Genomic DNA, 25113 nt, shown 5'->3' with positions numbered 1-25113 from the left:
ATGAAGAAGTTCATTGAAAAGGCTTTAAACTAAAGATCAGGGGAGAGCCGACAGTCGACAACCAGTCGATGGCCCGGACACCAGGATATCCTGAGGAGGAAACTTCAAGCAACAGCACAGATATAGGTCAAGAACAGGATGAAACTGAGAAGGAAACTTCAAGCAACCGTACAGATATAGGGCAAGAACAAGAGGAGACTACAAGAGGCATTCAAAAAGATCAAATGGATACTAAAATGGATGCGAGGACCACTAAATCCAGGAAATTAGCACAAAAGGATCTTAAATGTATATACACGAATGCCAGAAGCTTAAGAAATAAAATGGGAGAACTGGAAGAGCTAGCAAAAAGAAAACAACTGGATATCATAGGAATAACAGAAACATTGTGGAATGAAGAGAATGAATGGGACACGGCATTGAAAGGATATAAACTATACAGAAGAGATAGGATTGGGCAAAAAGGGGGAGGTATTGCCCTGTACGTTCAAGAAGAAATATAATCTATTAGCGAAGGGGATACGGAAGCAAATGGGTAAACTAGAGTCCCTCTGGATAAAGATTCCCAGACATAAAGAAGCAGACATAAAAATTGGCCTCTATTATCGACCCCCGGGACAGATTGAGGAAATAGACAAAGAAATGATGGAGGAAATCAACCGTGGATGTAAATCAGGAAATGTAACGATCATGGGGGACTTCAACTTTCCGGGGATAAACTGGAAACTGGCAACATCAATCTGCGGCAGAGAGACAAAATTCCTGGAAATGATAGGAGATTGCTTCCTTGAACAAATGGTGGGAGAACCGACCAGAGGAAACGCAATCCTGGACTTGGTCATGAATGGCATTACTGGAAGGACAACAGATGTAAGTCCTGTCTACCTTCTTCTGTGGCTCATCTCCAGATGGTCCATCATCTCTACTGAGTGTGTGAACATATACGGCCTCCGTTTCTACCTTCCCGTCGATTGGATTGGTGCTTCCTTCCTTATCTATTATTCCATCTTCCTGGGTTGCTCGGTTGCTGATCTCAAGCCCTGGGATCTCCACAATCTGCTGGTGGGCATCCTCGATGTATCTCTCCAATTCTTCAATCACTTCACTGGTGCTGGACTCCACAAGCAACCACTCTTGCTTGCGCTTTTCCTCTTTATTGATGAGAAGTTCTTCTAGTTCCTTCACAGTTCCTTCCTTCCAGCAACCAGACTTGCTTTTTCAGGCTTTCCAGCTCCCTGCACCGACTGCAAATGCATGCCGTAGTCCCTGAGGGGAGGTAGTCATACATACTGCAGCCGGTGCAGAAGACTGGAAAGCTTATCTTCTTGGTTCCGTGGGTGTTCATAACCTGTTCCTCCTCCGAGCTGCCTATGCTTTATGTGTGAGTCCTCTATATCAGTGAGTTGTGTGAGTCCTCTTGCCAATTAGTTGTCCTCCTTCCGTACCAGCCAACCGTCTGTGTGTGTATGACAGATTACGACTTACAATTTGGGATTATTAATTTATTGGCCTAGCTTCCCGGCTCTTTCTTAAGGCGTCTTCGCAAAGGCGCTCTCGCTAAGGCGAGCGCCTTTGCCGCTCGCCTTTGCCGCGCGCCGAACGGCTGCGCGCCGTTGGCCCCCCTCCTTTAAAGAGGGAGCCGAACAGGAAAGGGATTTGGGGGTACTGATAGACAGAACCCTAAAGCCATCGGCTCAATGTGCGGTGGCGGCGAAGAAAGCAAACAGGATGTTGGGTATGATTAAGAAGGGGATCACGAGTAGATCGGAGGACGTCATAATGCCACTTTACAGAGCAATGGTCAGACCACACTTAGAATACTGTGTCCAACACTGGTCACCATACCTTAAGAAGGATATAACTCTACTGGAGAGGGTGCAGAGGCGAGCCACGAAACTAGTCAAAGGTATGGAGAATTTTAGCTACAAAGAACGCCTCAGAAAACTGGGACTGTTCACCCTCGAAAAGAGAAGACTGCGAGGAGATTTGTTAGAGACTTTTAAAATATTAAAAGGATTTGACAAAATTGACCAGGAAACAGCATTACTGACATTTTCAGATGTGACACGGACAAGAGGTCATAGCCTGAAACTGAGCGGCAGCAGGTTCAGGACAAATGTCGGGAAGTTCTGTTTCGCACAACGAGTGGTGGGTGCTTGGAATGCTCTCCCAGAGGAGGTTGTGGCAGAGACTACTGTTCTGGGTTTCAAGCACAAGTTGGATTCATACCTTCTTGCAAATCACATCGGGGGATACGGGAAATCTGGGTCTCCAATAAGGAGCACCTAACTGGGCCTCCGCGTGTGCGGATCGCCGGACTAGATGGACCTAGGTCTGATCCGGCGAAGGCGTTTCTTATGTTCTTATGAAGAATTGAGCTGCTATCTTGTTTGATACCGATGCCATGAGGTTGACTATCATTGTAACTTTGGTAGTTCTACTCAATTTGTAGCATTTTTAATCATTGTAAACCGCATAGAACTTCACGGTCCTGCGGCATATAAACTGTTATTATTATTACCAGACACCCCCAGCAACTTACAATGGCGTTGAATGCTTCCTGAGATGGAGACTAGAGAATGACATGGTGACAAAATTCATCACCGTTCCCGTCCCCACGGATAACCGTGGGAAATAATCCCATGTCATTTTTTAGTGTCTATTTCAACCTCAGTCCTTCTATATCAGCATTCTTCAAAGCAAAGCTTGAGTCAGTGGTTGTGGCCATTCATATTCTGATTCTTCCCTCGCTCCTTAAAGAATGATATGAAGATGGTTTCCCGCGAGAACAGGAACGGTGATGAATTTTGTCACCGTGTCATTCTCTAATGGAAACCATTCCGCGGGATCTAGGGTTTGGCAGCTGAGAAAATCCACTTGTACACTGTCCATTCCCACTACATGTGCCACCGAGATTGCCAACAGATGGTTCTCCATCCAATGAAACAGCAGAGGGACACTCTTGGTACCTCCCTGCTACTGCCGATGCACTGTCCGAGAATAATAAAACTGCTTTGCTTTGTAGGAAGTTCCCTAGCACCTTATGCACCAGGTGGATAGTCCTCAGTTCCAACCTATTGAAAGATCACTTTCTCTGTGCGGGGGGGGGGGGGGACTACCACTCCTCACAATGCACTCCCCAGTTGTAAAGGCTGGCATCTGTCATCAGCCTCACACAGGTGAAAATGCGAAAAGGCATTCCTCAGGTCAGAGACTGTGGCTGTAGCCACCAGTCCATGTTGTGATGCACCTGTGCTGTCCAAGGAAGCAGCATCTTCAACACATCCATTTGCAGAGTCCAGCGGGATAAAAGTGCCTCCTGTAGGGGGCATAAATCTGTGTTCTCCCAAAGCCAGAGATGTCCCGAGAACAGGAGCCTCTACAGAACCAAAAAGCCTCTTGACCGGATGATAAAAACTTGGGGGGAAAAAAAGAGAAAGAAACACGAGCAGAACAGACAGGCAGAGAGAATATCTGAGGAATACAAGAGAGCCCAGAGAGAAGGGAGGCAGAGCAGAAAAATGGAAATGAGGCTCTCTACACACACCCTGCGGGTGAAGGTGCATAAGCTGACGTTCCTATTGAACTAAAAGTGCAAATTCTGTGGACTAAGTTCCTAAATGTATGACTTCAGTTTTATTGTGTGTATTCTGCCACAGGTACACCAGCAGCAAACATGCAACATCTAAGCAGCATAAGTAGTGAGGCGTTCCCTGCCTGATTTGCTTCCAACAGCCAGATACTTTCATTGAGAGAGCGCCTCACTAAGTCCACATATAGGTAGTTCACACGACCTGTGTCTTAGTGTAGCGTTTCTCAAGTCGGTCCTGGAGTACTCCCTTGCCAGTCAGGTGTTCAGGATATCCACAACAAATTTGCATAAACTTGATTTGCATACACAGCCTCCATTATATGCAAATTTATTTCATGCACATTCATTGTGGATATCCTGAAAACATGACAGGACTGACTTGAGAAACACTATCTTAGTGTACTTGTAATTCATATTTACAAACTGTACTTCTCTTTAGACTTAAGAAAGTAACATAGGCCTCCTATTTCTTTTTTTTCTTACTCTATTTGCTTTGTAAACTGCTCAGATAAAATTATTTGCAGTATATCAAACATGAAATGTAGCGAGAATCATAAAAACCAATGAGAACAGAGTTAAGTCATTTACAAGGTTAGTTCTGCGACTCCATAAAACCCTTCTCAGACAAATGCCTCTAACTCATCAGTGAAAAGATGCTACGACTCAAGGAGGTCATAGTCCACAGCACAGAACGTGCCATGGAATGCCAGCCTAGGCCGTGAGCATGGCTTTTCAGCCTCGTCATCGTATCATCACTGAAGGGCAAGCCGGACATCAAGTAGACAATTAAGAAGCAAGGGCCTACTTTACTGAGAAAAAGAAAGGAAAGATACCGTACACTGCTCATGCTGTAGGAACAGGCTGAGGCATGGCTGGTGGGGGCTGCTGTGGAGGCTGCTGCTGTGGGGGCTGCTCTGGTTTGCTTCCTTTCTGCTCAGAGATGGGAGTAGTGGGCAGGATTTCCTCCTTGGGCTCCACAATGCTGACATGGTCAGGCAGGGGCTTCTTGGGGCCAATCTTGCCACTGGGGTCCCAGGGTAGCATGATTTTCACTTTAATACCCAGCACACCTGTGGGACAAAGAGAGAATGTTTACTCCCTAATTTCCATTCATTCCAGTGCCCTTTCCTCAAAAGGATTGCTAAATCAATGACCAATCTGGCAAAAAATATTCTTAAGCATGGGATTTACCATCATCCATACACTTTGTAAGCACTGGTCATACAAAAGTCCGTATTATAAGCCCTTGTGCTGCTAATTAAGTACTCTTAGCTTTAAAGGGCATGAGAAGAATTGACCTTCAAGGAGCAAAGGTTTTACGATAACTTCCCTGGATCCCAAACCAACAAGGGCACTGTGTAGACTGGCTGTCTTCTCATACTCATCAATCTCTGTAGCCACTATCCCAATTACATAGCCACAGAAAGCGTGTGCCTCTCCCCACCCCCCAAGCAAGGGCTAATGTCTTTATGGTAGCCCTACCTAAAATAAGTACCTGTGTTAAAATATGTAACTACACAGAAAAAATGGTATATCAAGTCCCATCCCCTTTACCCAGATCAATTCCAGATGGGGGTCATGATGCTCAGTTTAGGAAGCCAGGCTCAAAAATTCTATATTACTAGATATTTGAATGTGTGTCTCCTTCCTCCTAGCACAGCGATATTCACACCAATGGGTCTTGAAGACCTCAAGCAAGTTAGGCTACCGCTAATGAACATGCATGAAATGATGAGATGTATATGCACTTTAACTTCTGAACCCTAACCTATTTGTGGTTGGAAACAACTCCATTTCAGGATAGTCACAATTCCCCCGATATTCAGCAGGACTCGGCCGTACAGGAATGGCTCCCAGCTAGAGAGTTGCAAGGGGACAGAAATCCCACCCATCCCCGCCAGGATCCTCTCCATCCCCACCCGTCCCTGCCAGGATCCTCTCCGTCCCCACAAGGAATTACCTCCATCCCTGTCCGTCCCCATAAAAAGCAGCAATTACTTCTGACAGGATCATCAATTCCAGTTTCTTTTGCGTTTGCACTGCTGTTTTCCTTGTGGAATCTCTTTGGTGGAACCCTTTTTTTGTTTTCTGTTCAGGTAATTAACTTCTAAACCCTCCTCTTTTACTAAGGCTGATGTGTCCATTATATTATATGGACGAACCCTGCTTCCAAAGCCTTCCATCCCCGTGGGAGTCCCATGGGTTAGGGGGGATCTCTGTGGGACCCGCGGGATTCCCACGATCCCCATTCCCGTGCAGACCTCTACTCCCAGCTGGCTAAGTCCTGTTTGGCTGGCTATCTGCAGATATTTAGGATACAGCCGGCTATCTCCTGCAGGATAACAGGTTCGCTGACCAACCCGGTGACCAGCTATGCCGTGCAACGTAGGTGGACACTGCTGATTTTCATCAGTTGGCTGGTTATGACACATGGCCAGATTTGGCCATTTGCATTAGCTGGCGGCTAGCTGACAAAATTCAGTGTGGCTGGCTAAGTGCGAGCTGCTGACTTTTGCCCTGGATATTCAATGCTGGCACTGAAAATCAAGGATTGCAGCCTCCCACAGCTCAATATCAGGCCCAATGTGCATGCATGAAAAATTTGCAGACTGGAGCCCCATGGAAGCAACGCTCTTCTGCACGTTCATTGAGTGTATCTTGAAAATCAGACTGGTTAGATGTGACTCCAGGATGGGACTGGGAGATAACTGTTCCAGAGAGACTGCTGTAACTGAAAGAGTGCACGTGATTTTCAACATTGTCCCCTCTGAAAGGAATAGGGAAACGCATCTCTTACGTACTATCTCACAGTTTTGTTTTCAGTCTCCACCTGCTGGTCATGATTGGATTTATACCCATGTGTAAAGATTAACCTCTGGAGAGTGCTAAAGAAACAGGTTTAAAAAAAATGAAAAGAAAAGAAAGTTCTCATAAACATGGTCAACTAAGAAGTTTGGGTTGCACATTTAAAAGCAAGTTCTTCATGTCCCTTCTCAGACAAATGCCTCAAAATCATCCAATGGCAAGGCCAGGACTTTGCTAAGGCAACCAAGCCAGAACCACAGAACATGGCACTGGAGAGGTTAATGCCTTGAGCACAACCCAGCCATTCTGACTCGTCATCGTGTCATCAGTGAAGGGATCAGAACTTGGCTTTCCCCAAACCCCACTACAGACGAAACAGGAGAGCTCAAATCTGCAGACCAGCAAGCCCAGAGATGAAACGCCTTCCCTATCAACCCCCCAGTCAACTTCAGCTCTTCGTTCCTATGCTTATTTATAATAATTGTACACCACCACCTTTAATAAGATTAAATAAAGGTGTGGATAGTTTATGCTGACACAAGTCCTAATGTTAGTCACAGAAAAGTGGGCTAACTTTACCTGTCCTCAGATTATGTGCTAAGCCCCCAGTGCTGGAAAGTCTGACATTAAACCTTTGGGTCATACGTGCACTTTGCACCTGGGTTTTATAGCTAATGCCATTTTAATACTCTGCACATCTTCCTTTTGTATAGGGAAGACATAATCAGGTGAAGAAAATCGTATGCAGAACCTGCACTAAAAGCCACTGGCTTGAGTGCCAGAAGATGGGACTACTCCAAGCTCCTTTCGAGATGAAATTTAGTCACTCACCCTGTCTGAGGAGGACATGGCGGACTGCAGTATCAACATAGTAGTTGACAGGGTCTCCACTGTGGATCATCAGACCGTCCACAAACTTCATGGATTTGGCTCTCTGGCCTCGGAGTTTGCCGGATACGACAACTTCACATCCCTTCGCACCGCTCTCCATAATGAAACGGAGAACACCATAGCAGGCTCTGGAGAAGGCAAGGAAGACTCCAAAGGATTAGGGAGCAAACATGCTTCGTACTCATCACACAAACTTACTCGCAATGCATCCTACACTACACAGCGTATCAAGGTCGCATTAGACCCTAGTTCTTAACACTTCCGTTTAGTTCTTCCTTTGCTTTCTTCTTCTTGCATTTTGTTCCCCGCTATCCTCTTGTTTGTAACTTTTTTTTTTTTTTTTAATTTCTTTATTCATTTTTTCATATTACAACAAGTGTATCAGAAAAATACATATAATCTTATAAACACACACTTGATTTTCCTTCATGAATACTTTAAGTACAATATGTCATATTTATATTCATATTTTTATAATGTTTTAGATAATATGTAAATCATTTAATATGTAACATAGTAACATAGTAGATGACGGCAGATAAAGACCCGAATGGTCCATCCAGTCTGCCCAACCTGATTCAATTTAAATTTTTTTTTTTTTTTCTTCTTAGCTATTTCTGGGCGAGAATCCAAAGCTTTACCCGGTACTGTGCTTGAGTTCCAACTGCCAAAATCTCTGTTAAGACTTACTCCAGCCCATCTACACCCTCCCAGCCATTGAAGCCCTCCCCAGCCCATCCTCCACCAAACGGCCATATACAGACACAGACCGTGCAAGTCTGCCCAGTAACTGGCCTAGTTCAATATTTAATATTATTTTCTGATTCTAAATCTTCTGTGTTCATCCCACGCTTCTTTGAACTCAGTCACAGTTTTACTCTCCACTGAGTTCAAAGAAGCGTGGGATGAACACAGAAGATTTAGAATCAGAAAATAATATTAAATATTGAACTAAGGCCAGTACTGGGCAGACTTGCACGGTCTGTGTCTGTATATGGCCGTTTGGTGGAGGATGGGCTGGGGAGGGCTTCAATGGCTGGGAGGGTGTAGATGGGCTGGAGTAAGTCTTAACAGAGATTTTGGCAGTTGGAACTCAAGCACAGTACCGGGTAAAGCTTTGGATTCTCGCCCAGAAATAGCTAAGAAGAAAAAAATAAATAAATAAATAAATTTAAATTGAATCAGGTTGGGCAGACTGGATGGACCATTCGGGTCTTTATCTGCCGTCATCTACTATGTTACATATTAAATGATTTACATATTATCTAAAACATTATAAAAATATGAATATAAATATGATATATTGTACTTAAAGTATTCATGAAGGAAAATCAAGTGTGTGTTTATAAGATTATATGTATTTTTCTGATACACTTGTTGTAATATGAATATGTAATATGTATGACAAATATAAATAAAATAACCCCCCCCCCAAGCCCTCCCTTCCTATTTCAGAAACTCTAACCTAATACTTCAAAATGCATTAATTAATTCATACATATTGTAAGGTAAATAAAATAATACCCACCCACATCCCCACTTAACAAATCTCTTATTATGGGAAAATGTTATTCATCATTACAAAAATCTGCTAATGGTCTCCAAATCTTCAGAAATTTACCAAGATAACCTTTCTGTGTTGCTATTGTGCGCTCCATTTTATATATATGGCATACCAAATTCCACCAAAAGTTATAACTTAATCTGTCATAATTTTTCCAGTTACATGTTATTTGTTAAATTGCTACTCCAGTTAATATGAATAAAAGTTTATTATTATGTGACGAAATTTGACTTTTTGCTCTCATTGTTGTACCAAATATTCATTTCTTCTCGTTTATAAATCTTTATTCATTTTACATCTTAAAAGTGTAACAATAAATAAGTTAAATTGAACTGAATACAACACTTGAATCTCTATCATATTGAACATTAAAATTTTTAACCCATTCCCTCCCAATCCAACCATAACCTATGCGTACACAAAGCTCATATACAATATTCTTTATTATTGATCTAAATATTTAATAAAATTATAAAATCCCTCCCCCATCCCTTCCTTCTTATTGCATTTATAATGGAAAAATGGTATTTATTCATTACAATATCTTGCCAATGGCCCCCAGATTTTATTAAAATTATTATAGCTCCCTCTTTGCATAGCAATTGCTCTCTCCATTTTATAGATGTGACATAATGAATTCCACCATTATTGGAAAACCATGTGGCATTATCTTATGATACAATTCTATTCAGAATATCAATGAGGACACAGAGTCAAATTTCGTCTAACAATAATAAGCTTTTACTGATCATGACAGGAGTCGCCATACAACAAATCACACTTAATTGGAAGAACTGGAATAGACTCAGTTCTTGCTTCTGGTGGAATTCATTATGTCACATCTATTGTTTTTATCTCTTGATACTGTAAACCTTTCCTGCCCTCGATTGTCATTGTGTATCTAGTATAGAAACAAAGAAAATGACGGCAGAAAAGGGCCACTACCCATCTCAGTCTGCCCACTCTAATGACCCACCCCCTAACTTCCTCCATGAAGAGATCCCACATGCTTATCCAATTTTTTCTTAAAATCTGGCACGCTGCTGGCCTCAATTACCTGTAGTGGAAGATTATTCCAGCGATCGATCACCCATTCGGTGAAGAAATATTTTCTGGTGTCGCCATGGAATTTCCCACCCCTGATTTTCAACGGATGCCCTCTTGTTGCCGTGGGTCCTATAAGAACAAATATGTCTTCTTCCACCTCGATACGGCCCGTGACATATTTGAACGTCTCAATCATGTCTCCCCTCTCTCTGCGTTCCTCGAGTGAGTATAGCTGCAACTTACCCAGTCATTCCTCATACGGAAGATCCTTGAGACCTGAGACCATCCTGGTGGCCATTCTCTGAACCGACTCAACTCTTAGCACGTCTTTTTGGTAATGTGGCCTCCAGAATTGTACTCCAGTATTCCAGATGAGGTCTCACCATGGATCTGTACAAAGGTATTATGACCTCGGGCTTACGGCTGACGAAACTTCTACGGATACAACCCATGATTTGTCTAGCCCTGGATGAAGCTTTCTCCACTTGATTGGCAGTCTTCATGTCTTCACTAATGATCACTCCCAAGTTTTGTTCTGCTGCAGTCCTCCAGTATTGTTAATTGTACAGTACACATTTCCCTATTGTGTTGTTTTTTTAATTATTTCCCTTTGACTTGACTTTTTTTTGTTAATAAAATAACTGACTTGAGTAATCTTACTGGCCACAGTAAACTATTGTTCCTTCTGGTCATTCAATGACTTCACGTTTTCAAAATCTCTGAGTTGGTTTCTGTGCGATCTCAAGTTATCAACAGACTCAAGTCATTTTTAAAAGTAATCATCTTATGCAGAAATTCAAACACTTTTTGAAAGGAGATCCAAATGACCCTCAGCCCCACAGCTTTTGTTTATCTAGTCTATTTCGGGGAGAGCCTGCAGCCTATTCTTTTCTATGGCAATCTCATTCACAATGGTTTGTACTGTAGGAGAATGAACTTTATTTCCAGGAAAGATTCCCATAGGATATTATGGTTTAATTTGTATTCTAATAGAAATATAAGTCTCAGCATATGATTGCTCTACAGAGTTATTTCTGGTACTGTTTCATGTTCGTTCAATTCCTAAATTTCAAATTTGCAACTTCCAGGTTTACCTCATATATTGTATTTATGTTTGTCATTTTACCACTGTTAACAACATTGTAAGTTTTAGGTTAAACTAACCTGATGGACTTTGGGACTTTTCTCCCCAGGGAAAACTGGGATTCCACAGTATTTGCTTTTAGCATTTGTAGGTTACTTTTGACTTTTCACCACTTTGGTTCAAACATGCTTTCTGCCTGTTCATTTCATGGCATGTCCTAGCTCTACTTGGAAGACTAATAACTGTCCCCTTTTATTCTTTCACTAGTCTTTAAGCCCGTTACATTAACGGGTGCTAGAACAGATGTGTCTGTCTTTCTTTCTGTCTCTCTCTCTCCTTGGCCGCTTTCTGTCTCTCTCCTTGGCCGCCTGTCTTTTTTTCCTTTGTCTCTCTCTCTCTGGCCGCTGTCTGTCTGTCTCTCTGGTCCCGTCTGTCTTTCTCACTCCTTGGCCACTGTCTGTCTCTCTGGCCCCCTGTCTGTTTGTCATTCTTTCTGTCTGTGTCTCTCCCTGGCCTCTTGTTTGTCATTCTTTCTGTCTGTGTCTCTCCCTGGCCCCTTGTTTGTCTGTCTTTCTTTCTGTGTCTCTCCCTGGCCCCTTGTTTGTCATTCTTTCTGTCTGTGTCTCTCCCTGGCCCCTTGTTTGTCTGTCTTTCTTTCTGTGTCTCTCCCTGGGCCCCCGAGCAAACCAAGATTGCTGCCTGCCCCCCAGCACACCCATCCCCCCAAAGCAGCCCCTTTTCCCTCTCCACTTTTTTCTGTCTGTCTCTCTCCCTGGCCCCCCGAACAAACCAAGATTGCTGCCTGCCCCCCAGCACACCCATTTCCCCAAAGCAGCACCCTTTCCCCCTCCCCTTCCCTGTGCAGCAATAGCAGCCGAACGCCTTGCAGCACCTCAGACACCCTCCTGCCGTTGCTCTCGTCGCCGCTCAAACCGCCGCAAATCGAATATGGACACAGAGTCACAAATCACGCTGTCAGGGATCATGCCATTGTAAGTGCACATGCGCACTTAGGGTTTTATTATAGAGGATGCTTTCACTTGCCTCCAAACAGGACCCAAGACAGCCTAAAACTTATCTTCAAAATACACCCCCCTTATTTGTTTCTTCTGCAAGATGAAGAGTCCTAACCTGCTTGGCCTTTTCTCAAGCAAGAGCTGTTCCATCTCCTTTGTCATTGCCATCGCTCGTCCTTATTTTTCCTAGTTCTGTGGTGAAAAGGATGACCAGACCGCTGCCCAAACAGAAGCACTATTATATCTCGACTTTTTCTTTCTCTTCCATTCAATAGGATAAAAAATATCTTTACTAAGTACTTCTCAGCAACTGTTTCTAGCAGTCAAACAGGTTGATTTTCAGGGTTAAATAAGATACGCAAATTAAAACCTTACTGCAGACATGTGTGAGATCAATCGTACATGTCTGACAAGTTTACCTATACTAGGGGTAGGCAATTCCGGTCCTTGAGAGCCGGAGCCAGGTCAGGTTTTCAGGATATCCACAATGGATATGTATGAGATGGATTTGCATGCACTGCCTCCTTGAGATGCAAATCTATCTCATGCATATTTTATTGTGCATATCCTGAAAACCTGACCTGGCTCCGGATCTCGAGGACCGGAATTTCCTACCCTTGACCTATACCAACTGCTTTGTCAGATGCTTTCTTCTCCGTCTACAATTTCATTCACCATTACAGTAATTTCAAATGTACTGTGCTGACATCATATTAACGTTTTGCTATGTTTTAACAGGTAATGTGCCGACACTGATTTAATTTTCTTGTTTCCAAGTATACCATATTGTTTTAATTGTGCAATATGCTGACTTGTATATTTTACCATGGCACCGCTTACAAGGAGTGCAGGGTATTTGGAAATTTGGATGGGTGCCTCAATCTGCTGTCACTAGTTTAGATGGAAATACATTTAGAAAACTTAAATGTCACTCACATTTTTTAAAAAATCAGTACCTTTTTATTTTTCTTATTGCTTTGTTTTTCTCTCCCCTTTTTTATACCACTGGTAGAAGCAAGTGAAAAATTAATCCTTTGATCAATTCATATCAATCAAATCGCACCACTGCTATAATGTCCAAAGAAAAGATAAGTTAATCCTCTGGTTCTGAGGTTATCTTTAGCTGCATACTAAACTTGTACAGATAAAAGAAGTATACAGCAGTCTCCCGAGTTACAATCGCCTGACTTAAGTATGGCTCGTACTGAGGAACGCAGTTGCGGCTTCATTTGATTTCACTGAGCAGTATTTCCAGTGGCCTAGACGCATCCACTTCTGCAGCAGATTCAGGAATGACGCACGGCCACATTAAGAGCAGTGTGTGGTTGTGCGTGCTGTACCTTAGAGGGAACACTGGTAGGGACAGTTGGCCCTTTTGTCAGCTGGGAGCAGTGGTAAGCAGGAAGAATCTTAAAATCTACAAGTTCTGAGTTACATACAAATCCGACTTAAGAACAGCTTTAAAAATGCAACTCGTTCTTAACCCGGGGACTGCCTGTATAGGAATCATCAAGCCATTGTGACATCACTGCTGAGGTTGGCTCTTAGGCATTGGTGGAATGAGGCATTATGACATCACAATCTCAGCTCTGGAATGTTGCTACTTAAGAACGTGATTGTGGCTTCATTTGATTTCACTGAGCAGTATATCCAGTGGCCTAGACGCCTCCACTTCTCCTGCGGCAGATTCAGGAATGACGCACGGCCACATTAAGAGCAGTGTGTGGTTGTGCGTGCTGTACCTTAGAGGGAACCCTGGTACAGTTGGCCCTTTTGTCAGCAGGGAGCAGAATCTTAAAATCTACAAGTTCTGAGTTACGTACAAATCCAACTTAAGAAGTTTTAAAAACATAACTTGTTCTTAATCCGGGGGGGACTGCCTGCATTTTAAAATGTAGATATCATTTTACATTCACACACTCTCTTAGCAGGATTAATTTAAATTCTACTTCTGACTTACCGGCGCACTGCTAGACCCCCGAGAAGCTTGTAACGCAGGGACTCTGCCTGGGCAATGGCACAGAGGCCTCTTGTGGCCACCTTCTCAGCATAGAGCTACAAAGAAACAAAACTGGAATCAGAGCTTTACCAGCGGGGATGGAAAGATAACATAGAATCGACAGCAAATCAAAGGCTATATTTCCCCAATTACAAATAAGAATTCAAACTCCCAATGGAAAGAAGTTATTAAAACAAAGAGTTAGAAACATAGAAACATAGAAATTGACGGCAGAAAAGGGCCATAGCCCATCGAGTCTGCCCATACCAATGACCCACTCCCTGATTCTTACTCTCCTAGAGATCCCACATGAATATCCCATTTTCTCTTGAAATCTAACACGCTGCTGGCCTCAATCACCTTCTGAGGCAGCTCGTTCCAATGATCTACCACCCTTTCAGTGAAGAAGTACTTCCTCGCATCACCCTGAAATTTCCCTCCCCTGATTTTCAGCGAGTGTCCTCTGGTGACCGAGGGCCCTGTAAGACTGAAGATATCATCTTTCACCTCTATACGCCCAGTAATATACTTAAAGGTCTCAATCATGTCCCCTCTCTCTCTTCGCTCCTCCAGTGAGTACATCCGCAGTTTTTTTAACCTTTCTTCATACGTGAGTTCCCTGAGCCCCAAAACCATCCTGGTAGCCATTCGCTGAACCGACTCAATTCTCAACACATCTTTTCGGTAGTGTGGTCTCCAGAATTGAACACAATACTCGAGATGAGGTCTCACCATGGATCTGTACAGCGGCATTATGACTTCAGGTTTTCTGCTGACAAAACCCCTACGGATACAGCCCATCATTTGTCTTGCCTTGGACGATGCCTTCTCTACTTGATTGGCAGCCTTCATATCGTCGCTAATGATCACTCCTAAATCACGTTCCACCGTGGTCCTGGACAAGGTTTCACCATTTAGTGTGTAAGTTCTGTGTGGATTTTTTTTGCCTAGGTGCATTACTTTGCATTTTTTAGCATTGAAGCCCAGCTGCCAAGTTGATGACCACTGTTCAAGCTGTCTTAGGTCCTGCGTCAAGTCAGGCACACTGCTTTTGCCAACTATGTTGCATAGTTTGGCATCGTCGGCAAACAGTGATACTTTTCCTCTAAGTCCTTGGGTCAAATCTCCTATGAATAAATTGAATAGAATCGGCCCTAAGACGGAGCCCTGAGGTACTCCACTCATCACTGCTGACGTTTTGGAGGGGGTACCGTTTACCATCACCCTTTGAAGCCTACCATCTAGCCAATCCCTCACCCATGTTGTGAATGTATCCCCTAATCCCATCGATTTTAGTTTCTTCAACAGCCTGCGGTGTGGAACGCTATCAAAAGCTTTGCTGAAGTCCAAGTATATCACGTCAAGGGACTCACCGGCATCCAGATGACTGGTCACCCAATCAAAGAAGTCAATCAGATTAGATTGGCAGGACCTTCCCCTGGTGAATCCGTGTTGATGTGGATCACGTAGATTTTCTTCATCTAGAATTTTGTCAAGTTCCTGTTTGATCAGTGTTTCCATGAGTTTGCACACTATGGATGTAAGACTCACCGGTCTGTAATTTCCTGTCTCCGTTCTGCAGCCCTTTTTGTGGAGTGGAATTACGTTAGCTGTTTTCCAGTCTAGGGGTACTATTCCCGTGCGCATGGAAAGATTGAAGAGTACGGATAGTGGTTCAGCCAGAACTTCACTCAGCTCTCTGAGTACCCTGGGGTGTAGATTGTCTGGCCCCATAGCTTTGTCTACTTTGAGTCTTGAAAGTTCGTGGAAAGTTAATGCAAATCATTCCAGTCTGTTTTCTAGTTGGAACAGCAGCCCTGACACAAGGCTCTCTCTTCCTTCTTCTGAAGCGCAGAATATCGCTGTTAATCCTTTCCCCTCCAGCTTCCTTCAAGAGAGGTGTATTTCACACTACCAACAGCTCTCCTATTGGCAGAATGTAACATTTACCTCACCTAAAGGAAGGAGTGTTTGCATTTCATCCCAAGTCCAGGAAAAGCTTCCATGCAAAAGTTCCTTTATGATGACTAGAGGCTTCTAGAGGAACAATACTGATTATATGTTCAATTTAGAAATCAGTTTATTACGTACAGATTCTCCGTACTCCATACTTATTCCATATAAACCATCAAGATCTTTGCATTCTTCTGCTACAAACCTATTAGTCATTCCCTTGTCTCAGGAAACTAACTTTTGCCTCTTGCTATTTAGTACCTTTTTTAAAATTTGTAACGCATCTTAAAATAAGGTGGTTTCAGAAAGCCTTCCCTGACTAAGCTTTCTAGGAGGTCGTGTCCTTGTCTCCTTAGATACATCCTAGGCAGAGCAGTCTATTTCCCTCGGCTGAGACTAGCTGGACAGTTCATTTCTCATGTTCTGATTTGGTCATTATGTATTGGGTTCTCTATTATGATATATCTACCCACCCACCCCAGCTTTAAATGTTAACATGCCTGCATATTTTAAAACAGCTGTACATATAGGTACAGGACTTCCTATTTAACCACTATAATGGTTCCAAATGTGTAGTATTTGCTATGCAGGCAAACTGGGAAAATCCTTTCTCTTCAGAATCACAGGTCCTTGGAACGATCTTAATATCTCGCTTTGGAACCAGGGCTCCCTCCAATTATTCCGCAAGCAACTGAAAACCTGGCTTTTCACTAAAATGTAATTCTATCCCCCCTTACTCTTCTCTTCTATATATAAGTTCATGTAAACCTTTTTTTTTCCTTCTCTTCCTATATTTTAAATTCTTGTAAACCGTGCCAAGCTCCACAACATCCGTGGAGATGATGCTGTATATAAACTTAAGGTTTAGTTTAGTTTAGTAGTGTACACGCTGCTCAAATACATAAGCAAACTAAATACATTTATCATGACTAAAGAGACATTTGTTGACCTAAAATGTTTACAAAATCTTGCCCCCCCCCAGGAAACCCCCCCCACAAACATCCACAAACCTTGTGGCCGCCTTCCCCTGGCCAGGGAAACAAACTTTGCCTGGTGTCAAAAGCTACCCTTTCATAAATAAGGAAAAATCTGAAGTACCAAGCAATGAAGAAGTAACCCTTAAAGCACAGAATCAACCACGTAAACAGAGAAGAGAAAACATGATATTGTAGTCGGTCACTACTCCATAATAAGAGCAAAATACCCTCCCTGCTAGACAAACTTTGAATTATAATGTCATATAAAACCACATGGCGGCAAAGGACACCAGCTCTGGCTTATGAAGGAGGAATGAATTCTTTCAAGGACTATAAAGAGACTGCATCCTGTTTGAGTTTCAAGTTTCTTTATTTTTGATATACCGTCTATCAAAACAAATGTCTAGACAGTGTACAACATAAAAAGATTGTAAGGGACAATTAAAATAGGTAAATAAAAGAAATATTTTATCAAATATTAAAAATACTAGATGAATTCAGATTAATGTACATGAGACGGAAGGAAAGTAGGGGAGGGAAAGGTTGTTTAAAATACATCTAAGTAAAATTAATAAAAAAGGATGGTAAATGGAGAGTGGCAAAAAACATTAGGAGGGGAATCATTTCAAAAGAAGTATTAAATGTTTCAAAGCTTCACATGAAATCAAGAAATTAAGAGGCTGAACCTAATACTAAAGAATAAAGGCATCTTTAAAGAGGAAGGTTTTTTTGTTGTTTTTTTTAATTTTTATTTATTAAATTTCCATTTTTACAACAATTGAATCACAAGTAATATAATTATTTACTATATATTATTGTATCTATCATTAATACAATTTAATTTATAAGCAGTATATATTATAAGTTATATATAATCAAAAGTTATAAATCCCTCCCCATTTTTACAATTAATGATTCCAAAAATTATGCATAACCCACCCCATTCCTATATAAGTATTGTGAATGTGCTAAGAAGTCTAATCATTAGAATAATTAGTCAATGGTTGCCAAATTTTCTTGAAATTATGAAGATTCCCATGTTGTATTGCTAATACTTTTTCCATTTTGTAGATGTGACAGACAGAGTTCCACCAGAACGTATAATTTAATTTGGTATAGTCTTTCCAATTTTGAGTGATTTGTTGCATGGCGACTCCTGTCAATATTAATAGCAGCTTGTTATTATTTGCTGAAATCGGACTCTGAGTTCTCATTGCAGTGCCAAATAGTATGGTATCATATGAGAGTCCTACATGATTTTCAAGTAATTTGTTAATTTGGGGCCAAATCAGATTCCAAAAGGCATTTACACAGGGACAAAAAAAAATTAAGTGATCTAAAGTCCCTATTTCTATTTTACAATGCCAGCATCTATTGGATCTAGTATTATCTATCTTTTGCAGGCGCGTAGGGGTCCATAACACTCTATGTAATAAAAACATCCATGTTTGACTCATAGATGCCGACTCTGTAGATCTTAATCTCCAGGACCAAAATCGTGGCCATTGAGACGCAGAAATTGTCTGTCCAATCTCAATACTCCAAATATCCCTAAGACCAGTTTTCTTTTTTTTATTTAAAAATTCATATATCAACTTGTACCATTTTGCGGCTTGGTGACCCAAGAGGAAGGTTTTAAGTTTGGCTTTACATTTTTCAAGCGAGTTCTCTAATCGAACGTCTAATGGGAGGACATTCCACAGAGAGAGGGCGGTAACTGAAAAGATGGATTTGCGAGTATATCGTCAAATGTATGGAGGGTATATTTTGATTATTTGATTTTTGCTTTTTTCTCACCTCCACACTGCCCTCGGGAAATCCAAACCTCTTCTGAACCACAGCAGTCAGCTCACGGATACGGCGGCCCTTCTCACCCAAAACATTCTGAGTCCTGAAAAGAACGCAAACAGTTATTGCAGGTGCATGAGAGGGGTGGTCTGGTGAAAACCATTCAAGCCTAATGAGTTCCTGGTTTATACCATTTCACATCTGAGGAACTCTAAAATGTAGTAAGGCTTTTCTGTGGGTACCTTTACTGACCCTCGTGGGCTCACAAACTAATTCTTGTTATCTGGGGTAACAGAGGGTTAAGTGACTTGCAAGGAGCTGCAGTGGAAATTGAACCCAGTTTCCCAACCGTGAGGCTATTCCTCCACCATAAATTAAAAAAAAAAAAAATTAAGAGTATACAGAAAGGATAGATGCCAATGATAAAAGTTGTACTGGTCGAGATGGAAGAGGCAAGTTGGACGTGAAGCAGGACCCTGGATTTTAGAGAAGTTCAAGCAGCGAGAATCTCCAGAAATGGGAGACCGATTCAAGAGTAAGTTGAAATGCTTTCTTTTTAAAGGGTCTGCCATGTGACTTTATTTACTGCTACCCTCCCTTTTGTCCATTCCCTTTTTGTCTTATTTTCTTTTAAATATTGTATTTCTTTCCCTCTTTCCTCATGTGTAACCACACATAAAAGCGGTATATCAAATTCCATACCCCTTTACCTCTTTTGTTGCTTATTTACTAAACACAAATTCAAAGGTTAAAGTACACAGTAAAGAAACTCCAGTAATGGAGGAAAAACGCTAATCTTCCATATACCTATTTACGTAGCAATAAACATGAACAATTAACACAACAGCAACTGGAAGTAGTAGCTGGAGCGCAAAGATGGTACTTACCTGGTGGCAAGGATGATGATTTCAGTCCTGGTCGGAGTGACTCTGACTTCAACTCCAGAATAACCATCTTCAGCCAGCTCACGAGTCAGAAACTCATTCAATTCAGCTTTGAAGATGCCATCAGCAACAAACTATTGAAGCATAAAGAGTAAGGGCAAAATGTACTTAACCTCTTTTTTGGAGAAATTCACCCAAGGTGGATACATCATAAATGTTTATATCAGGGATGTCCATCCTGCGGCCCCGGTTGAGGGCGATGCAGTGTTTTCCTCTGCTGCCCCCGGGTGTTTACTGGCTCCCTCCTGTCTTGCTGCAGCGTTTGCACGTTTATGCGGCCCCAGAAATATTTTTTTCAGCCAATGCGGCCCAGGGAAGCCAAAAGGTTGGACACCCCTGGTTTATATAGTTTAATACAAATAAAAAATGGAAACAAAGGAGGGAGATTTGGATTTAGCAATACAATTGTTAGTCAGGCAAATTACATCCTTGGACAAATATTTTCCTGTTCTGAGGGTTTACAATCTAAGGCTCCCTTTTACAAAGCTGCAGTAGCGTGGGATGGCGAGGTAAATGCTCCGACGCTCATAGGAATTCTATGGGCATCAGAGCATTTACCTTTCCGGCCTGCAGAAATACCTCTACCGCAACTTTCTAAAAGCCAGCATAAGCTTGTTACATGAGGTAATGCAGGATAAAGAGAATCTTTTTTTACTAAAGATTAGTGCACGCTATCTGCCATGGGGCCCATAGGAATAAAATGGATCCTGTGACAGAAAACATGCACCAATATTTAGTAAGAGACAGGAGGGAGAGGGAGAGGTGTTTCATTCAAAGCTGTCTGTACAGATACAAGGAAGGAAAACTAGCATCAGTGCTCAAACGCATCTCTATATAGGAAATATTTTAAAGCTCCTTTAAATTTATCTAAATTAGTTTTCTCCCTAAGATAAGGGGAGCAGTAACTGCAAAAGAGGTTGTACGGGGAGCACAGAATGTCTTAAGAAGAGGGGACAAAGAGTAAATTTTGGGAGGAAGATCTCTAGAGGGAATGCGAGGGATGAGTAATCTGTCGATGAAAGCTGGTTCTCTGGATTTATGTGTAAAGAACGTGAGTAAAGCAATTTTAAAAGTAATTCTATGAGGGATGGGAAGCCAATGGGCATTTTTAAGTAAAGGGGTAACAGAGTAGGTGATGATTTTGATGGAAGTGTTTTGTATTAGCTGAAGTCATCTAATTTCCTTTTGTAATATTCCTTTGTACAGAGAGTTGCACTAATCGATTTTAGAAATTACAAGCGAGTGTGTATTAAGTGACCAGGTGCTAGAGACCTGGATTGGCCACCGTGAGAAAAGGCTACTGGGCTTGATGGACCATTGGTCTGACCCAGTAAGCCTAGTCTTATGCTCCCCCCAAATGACCTGTCTAAGATCAGAAAGAGCCACAGTAAGATTAAAACAGGGCTTCCCTAGCCAATTCCAGTAAGTTATAAGTAAAAACCTACAACAGTAAGTGAATACCATCAGCCAATGCATACAAATTCCTAAATAATTTAAAATATGCTTTGCCTGAAACAGGATAAGTGCATCCTCAATGAAAGATCTAAACTACATCTTTCAAAAACTTGAAAGGCACTAAATATATGTCCAACAACTGGTAGAAAATAGAATAAAATCAAGATAGAATAAAAATAGAAATAATAAACATTAGTAGTAGTAATAATACATGTCCTCAATATGTTGCTAATTTCAAACAAGAAAGCAGCAGAGTTTAGTTTGGGGGGGGCCCAGGAGCTCCGCCCTAGCCCCAGCGGAATCCTGCGGCACAGCCCCTCATCAGCTCCCGACTCCTCTCCCCCTTAACTCCTCCCAGCGTTGTACTTTAAATCTTCGGGCAGCCACTTCACAGCGTCAACAAGCAGGTCTGCCCCTGGAAGTACAATGGGCAGGCCTGATCGTTGACGCTGCGTGGCGGCTGCCCGAAGATTTAAAGTACAATGCCGGGAAACGTAAGGGCGGGCACTGACCGCCCATGAGGGCATGGCCCCTGTGGCCTCCCCCGTTCAGACGCCTATGCTCCATGGAAGTAAGCCTTGAAGACGTACGCAGGCAGTTAGAAAAATTAAAAACTGACAAATCGCTGGGCCCGGACAGAATCCACCCAAGGGTTCTGAAAGAACTAAAGGAGGAAATAGCGGAACTACTGCTGCAAGTTTGCAATCTATCCCTGAAAACAGGAGTGATCCCGGAGGATTGGAAAATAGCCAATGTTACGCCCATCTTTAAAAAAGGATCAAGAGGTGACCCGGGAAACTACAGACCAGTGAGTCTGACCTCAGTTCCGGGGAAAATGGTGGAAGTGCTGATAAGACAACATCGATGAGCATTTTGAAAGAAATAAACTTCTAAAAACAAGCCAACATGGCTTCTGCAAGGGGAGATCGTGCCTAACGAACTTACTGCACTTCTTCTAAGGAATTCACAAACGGATGGACAAAGAGGACCCCATAGACATCGTATATTTAGATTTCCAAAAAACCTTTGACAAGGTACCCCATGAACGCCTACTTCGGAAACTGAAGAACCACGGGGTGGAAGGAGACATACATAGATGGATCAGGAATTGTTGGTGGCTAGGAAGCAGAGGGTAGGAGTAAAGGGCCATTACTCGGACTGGAGGAGGGTCACGAGTGGTGTTCCACAGGGGTCGGTGCTCGGATCGCTGCTATTCAATATATTTATAAATGATATAGAAACAGGGACGAAGTGCGAAATAACAAAATTTGCAGACGACACCAAACTATTTAGTGGTGCTGGGACTAAAGAGGACTGCGAAGAATTACAAAGGGACCTGAACAAACTAGGGGAGTGGGCGACGAGATGGCAGATGAAGTTCAATGTAGAGAAATGTAAAGTATTGCACGTAGGAAGCAGAAACCCGAGGTACAGCTATACAATGGGAGGGATGTTATTAAATGAGAGTACCCAAGAAAGGGACTTGGAGGTAATGGTGGACATGACAATGAAGCCGATGGCACAGTGCGCAGCGGCCGCTAAGAGAGCAAATAGAATGCTAGGTATAATCAAGAAAGGTATTACAACCAGAACGAAAGAAGTTATCCTGCCGTTGTATCGAGCGATGGTGCGGCCGCATCTGGAGTACTGCAACCAATATTGGTCACTGTACCTTAAGAAGGATATGGCGTTACTTGAGAGGGTTCAGAAAAGAGCGACACAACTGATAAAAGGGATGGAAAACCTTTCATACGCTGAGAGATTGGAGAAACTGGGACTCTTTTCTCTGGAGAAGGGGAGACTTAGAGGGGATATGATAGAGACTTACAAGATCATGAAGGGCATAGAGAGAGTAGAGAGGGACAGATTCTTCAAACTTTCAAAAAATAAAAGAACAAGAGGACATTTGGAAAAGTTGAAAGGGGACAGATTCGAAACGAACGCTAGGAAGTTCTTCTTTACCCAACGTGTGGTGGACACCTGGAATGCGCTTCCAGAGAGCGTAATAGAGCAGAGTACGGTACTGGGGTTCAAGAAAGGATTGGACAATTTCCTACTGGAAAAGGGGATAGAAGGGTATAGATAGAGGATTACTGCACAGGTCCTGGACCTGTTGGGCCACCGCGCGAGCGGACTGCTGGGCACAAAGGACCTCAGGTCTGACCCAGTGGAGGCACTTCTTATGTTAACCTTTGCTACAACGTATATTAAAAGATTTGTAGTGATAAATCACAGCTATAGTACAATCCTAACTCCTCTTACCTTGGGTTCTGCGTCCTTAACCCTAAGTAAGACTGTAAGCTCTTCCGCTCAGGGACTGTCTATTAACGCTATATAAGTAATAAACACAGATTCAGGTCCAGAAGAAAGCATTAAGCTCACCTCGAGTTCTGGGTCATAGCAAAGCGCGTGAACCTAGCGTCCCCCGGCCAAGGCCTCACCTAGGCCCAGCCGGCAATCCTTCCCCATCCGGCCCTCCCTCGCAGCCCCCGCAGCCCCCACCAGCGCCGGACACCGCGGCGCCCCGCCTCGCATTCCCTTCCGTCACTATTTCTGCTCTCACCGTGCGCCATCACCGCTATTTCCTACGCCATCAGCGCTCACCTTCCTCTTCTTAGAAATCTGCACCGCCATCTTGCTCCGTGCCGCCCAAGGCAAAAGGGAGAGAGCTTCCGGCGGAAATGCACTTAAAGGACCGACGTCGTCCGTCCCGGACGTCCTGAATGCGTGGCCTCACGGGAACTGTAGTTTGTTTTCTCCACGGCTAAGGTTGCTGTTGGAAGTCTGGAATGGAGAAGGCTGTTTAATGGAATCTGACCATATCGATGCTGTACAAACATGTTCTAGCAACTCGTTTTTACTCCTTTGAGGCCATGGACTGGTTTGTTATTCTTAGCTTTCTATTGAGAACAGGACTACAAATCCCTATATGCCACGGGTCAAATCTGGCCTGGCTGAGTCTCCATTGCTTGGGACCAAATAGTGGTTTAGGTGGGGTTGCATAAAGTTTTAGTTCTAGATATTTTTTTTTTAATTGTTATTTTGTGTCAGTTTTTCAAGTTTGTCTAATCATCCTGGCACATAAGACCAATTTGTCTATGATTGTCACCCTCTTTATATAGCATGACCATTTATTTTTTTCTCTCAAAACGGGACAGGACCCTCCCCGGACCCCGTTAAATATAGTGCAAAATATAGGCAGCAGATATAAATTCTCAAAACTGACACATTTTGATCATTAAATTGAAAATAAAATAATTTTTCCTACCTTTGTAGTCTGGTGATTTCATGAGTCTTTGGTTGCACTTCCTTCTGACTGTGCATCCTTTCTTTCATTTCTTTCGCACCCCCCACCCCCAGTCACTGCTGCTGATTTCACCAAGCCGACGCAGCAACATGTGGGTGCAGCCACGACTGCACAAGCCTCCCCCTCCCCCCACCCCCGACATCAATTCTGACATGGGAGAGGAAATTCCGGGCCAGCTAGTTATAATTTCATGTTCTACAGCTTCCTCATCATTGAAAAAGATTTGTTTGCTAATTAATTGTGAACTATCTAAACATCTGTATCATATCAACTGTCTTCTATACAAGAAAGAGGTTTCTCTCACTTTGTCGTCTTCCTCTTCAGCACCACTTTTGCTTTAGAATGGAAGCATAGCTGTTCACATGACCGCAGACCCCTGAAGAAGCCAATAATTTGGCGAAACGGGTCCCTTTGGGCCAAGAACAAAGCTACAAGTATTAGCTACAGAAGAACTGGCATAAACTAAGATAAGTGCTGGTTCTTTTCATATTTAAATATTTATTGCACTAAGCACTTTAAGTTATTGAAAGCACAAATTGTTTAAAAATCAAAAAATGAGCACGCACAAAGCTCAATGAAAGATATCTTACATACGAAGTAATAATTTGTGGCACTATGTTACAAGTTAAACCTCTCCTTGATAAATTTAAAAGCTGTCTTCTCCTGATTTTGACTGGAATTGCGGTTCAAT

The 25113-nt window shown here is 42.5% G+C and overlaps 1 protein-coding gene and 2 non-coding genes across 4 annotated transcripts in view; all 3 read right to left on the bottom strand.

The window, feature by feature from the left end:
• The window catches only part of RPS3 (ribosomal protein S3), a 33255-nt gene extending 9379 nt beyond the window's left edge, over positions 1-23876 (bottom strand). For both annotated transcript variants that reach the window (XR_004539873.1, XM_033948679.1), the window contains exons 1-6: positions 23720-23876; positions 19604-19734; positions 18726-18819; positions 13960-14054; positions 7229-7416; positions 4431-4662 (exon numbers count right to left, since the gene is read on the bottom strand). Coding sequence is in view for 1 of the 2 variants with exons in the window: in XM_033948679.1 (XP_033804570.1) it covers positions 4436-4662; positions 7229-7416; positions 13960-14054; positions 18726-18819; positions 19604-19734; positions 23720-23749 (765 nt within the window). In the remaining variant the exon portion in view is untranslated. The remainder of the gene's footprint in view (positions 1-4430; positions 4663-7228; positions 7417-13959; positions 14055-18725; positions 18820-19603; positions 19735-23719) is intronic.
• Positions 4208-4353, bottom strand: LOC117363230. The gene has a single exon (XR_004540004.1). It is a non-coding gene; the product is annotated as a small nucleolar RNA SNORD15 (small nucleolar RNA).
• Positions 6581-6731, bottom strand: LOC117363229. The gene has a single exon (XR_004540003.1). It is a non-coding gene; the product is annotated as a small nucleolar RNA SNORD15 (small nucleolar RNA).
• Positions 23877-25113: the final 1237 nt, after the last annotated feature.

The sequence above is a fragment of the Geotrypetes seraphini genome, chromosome 6 (genome assembly GCF_902459505.1).
Source record: "Geotrypetes seraphini chromosome 6, aGeoSer1.1, whole genome shotgun sequence".
Lineage (NCBI taxonomy): Eukaryota > Metazoa > Chordata > Amphibia > Gymnophiona > Dermophiidae > Geotrypetes > Geotrypetes seraphini.
Note: the sequence above shows the minus strand (reverse complement) of the source record. Positions and strands in the feature narration are given on the sequence as shown.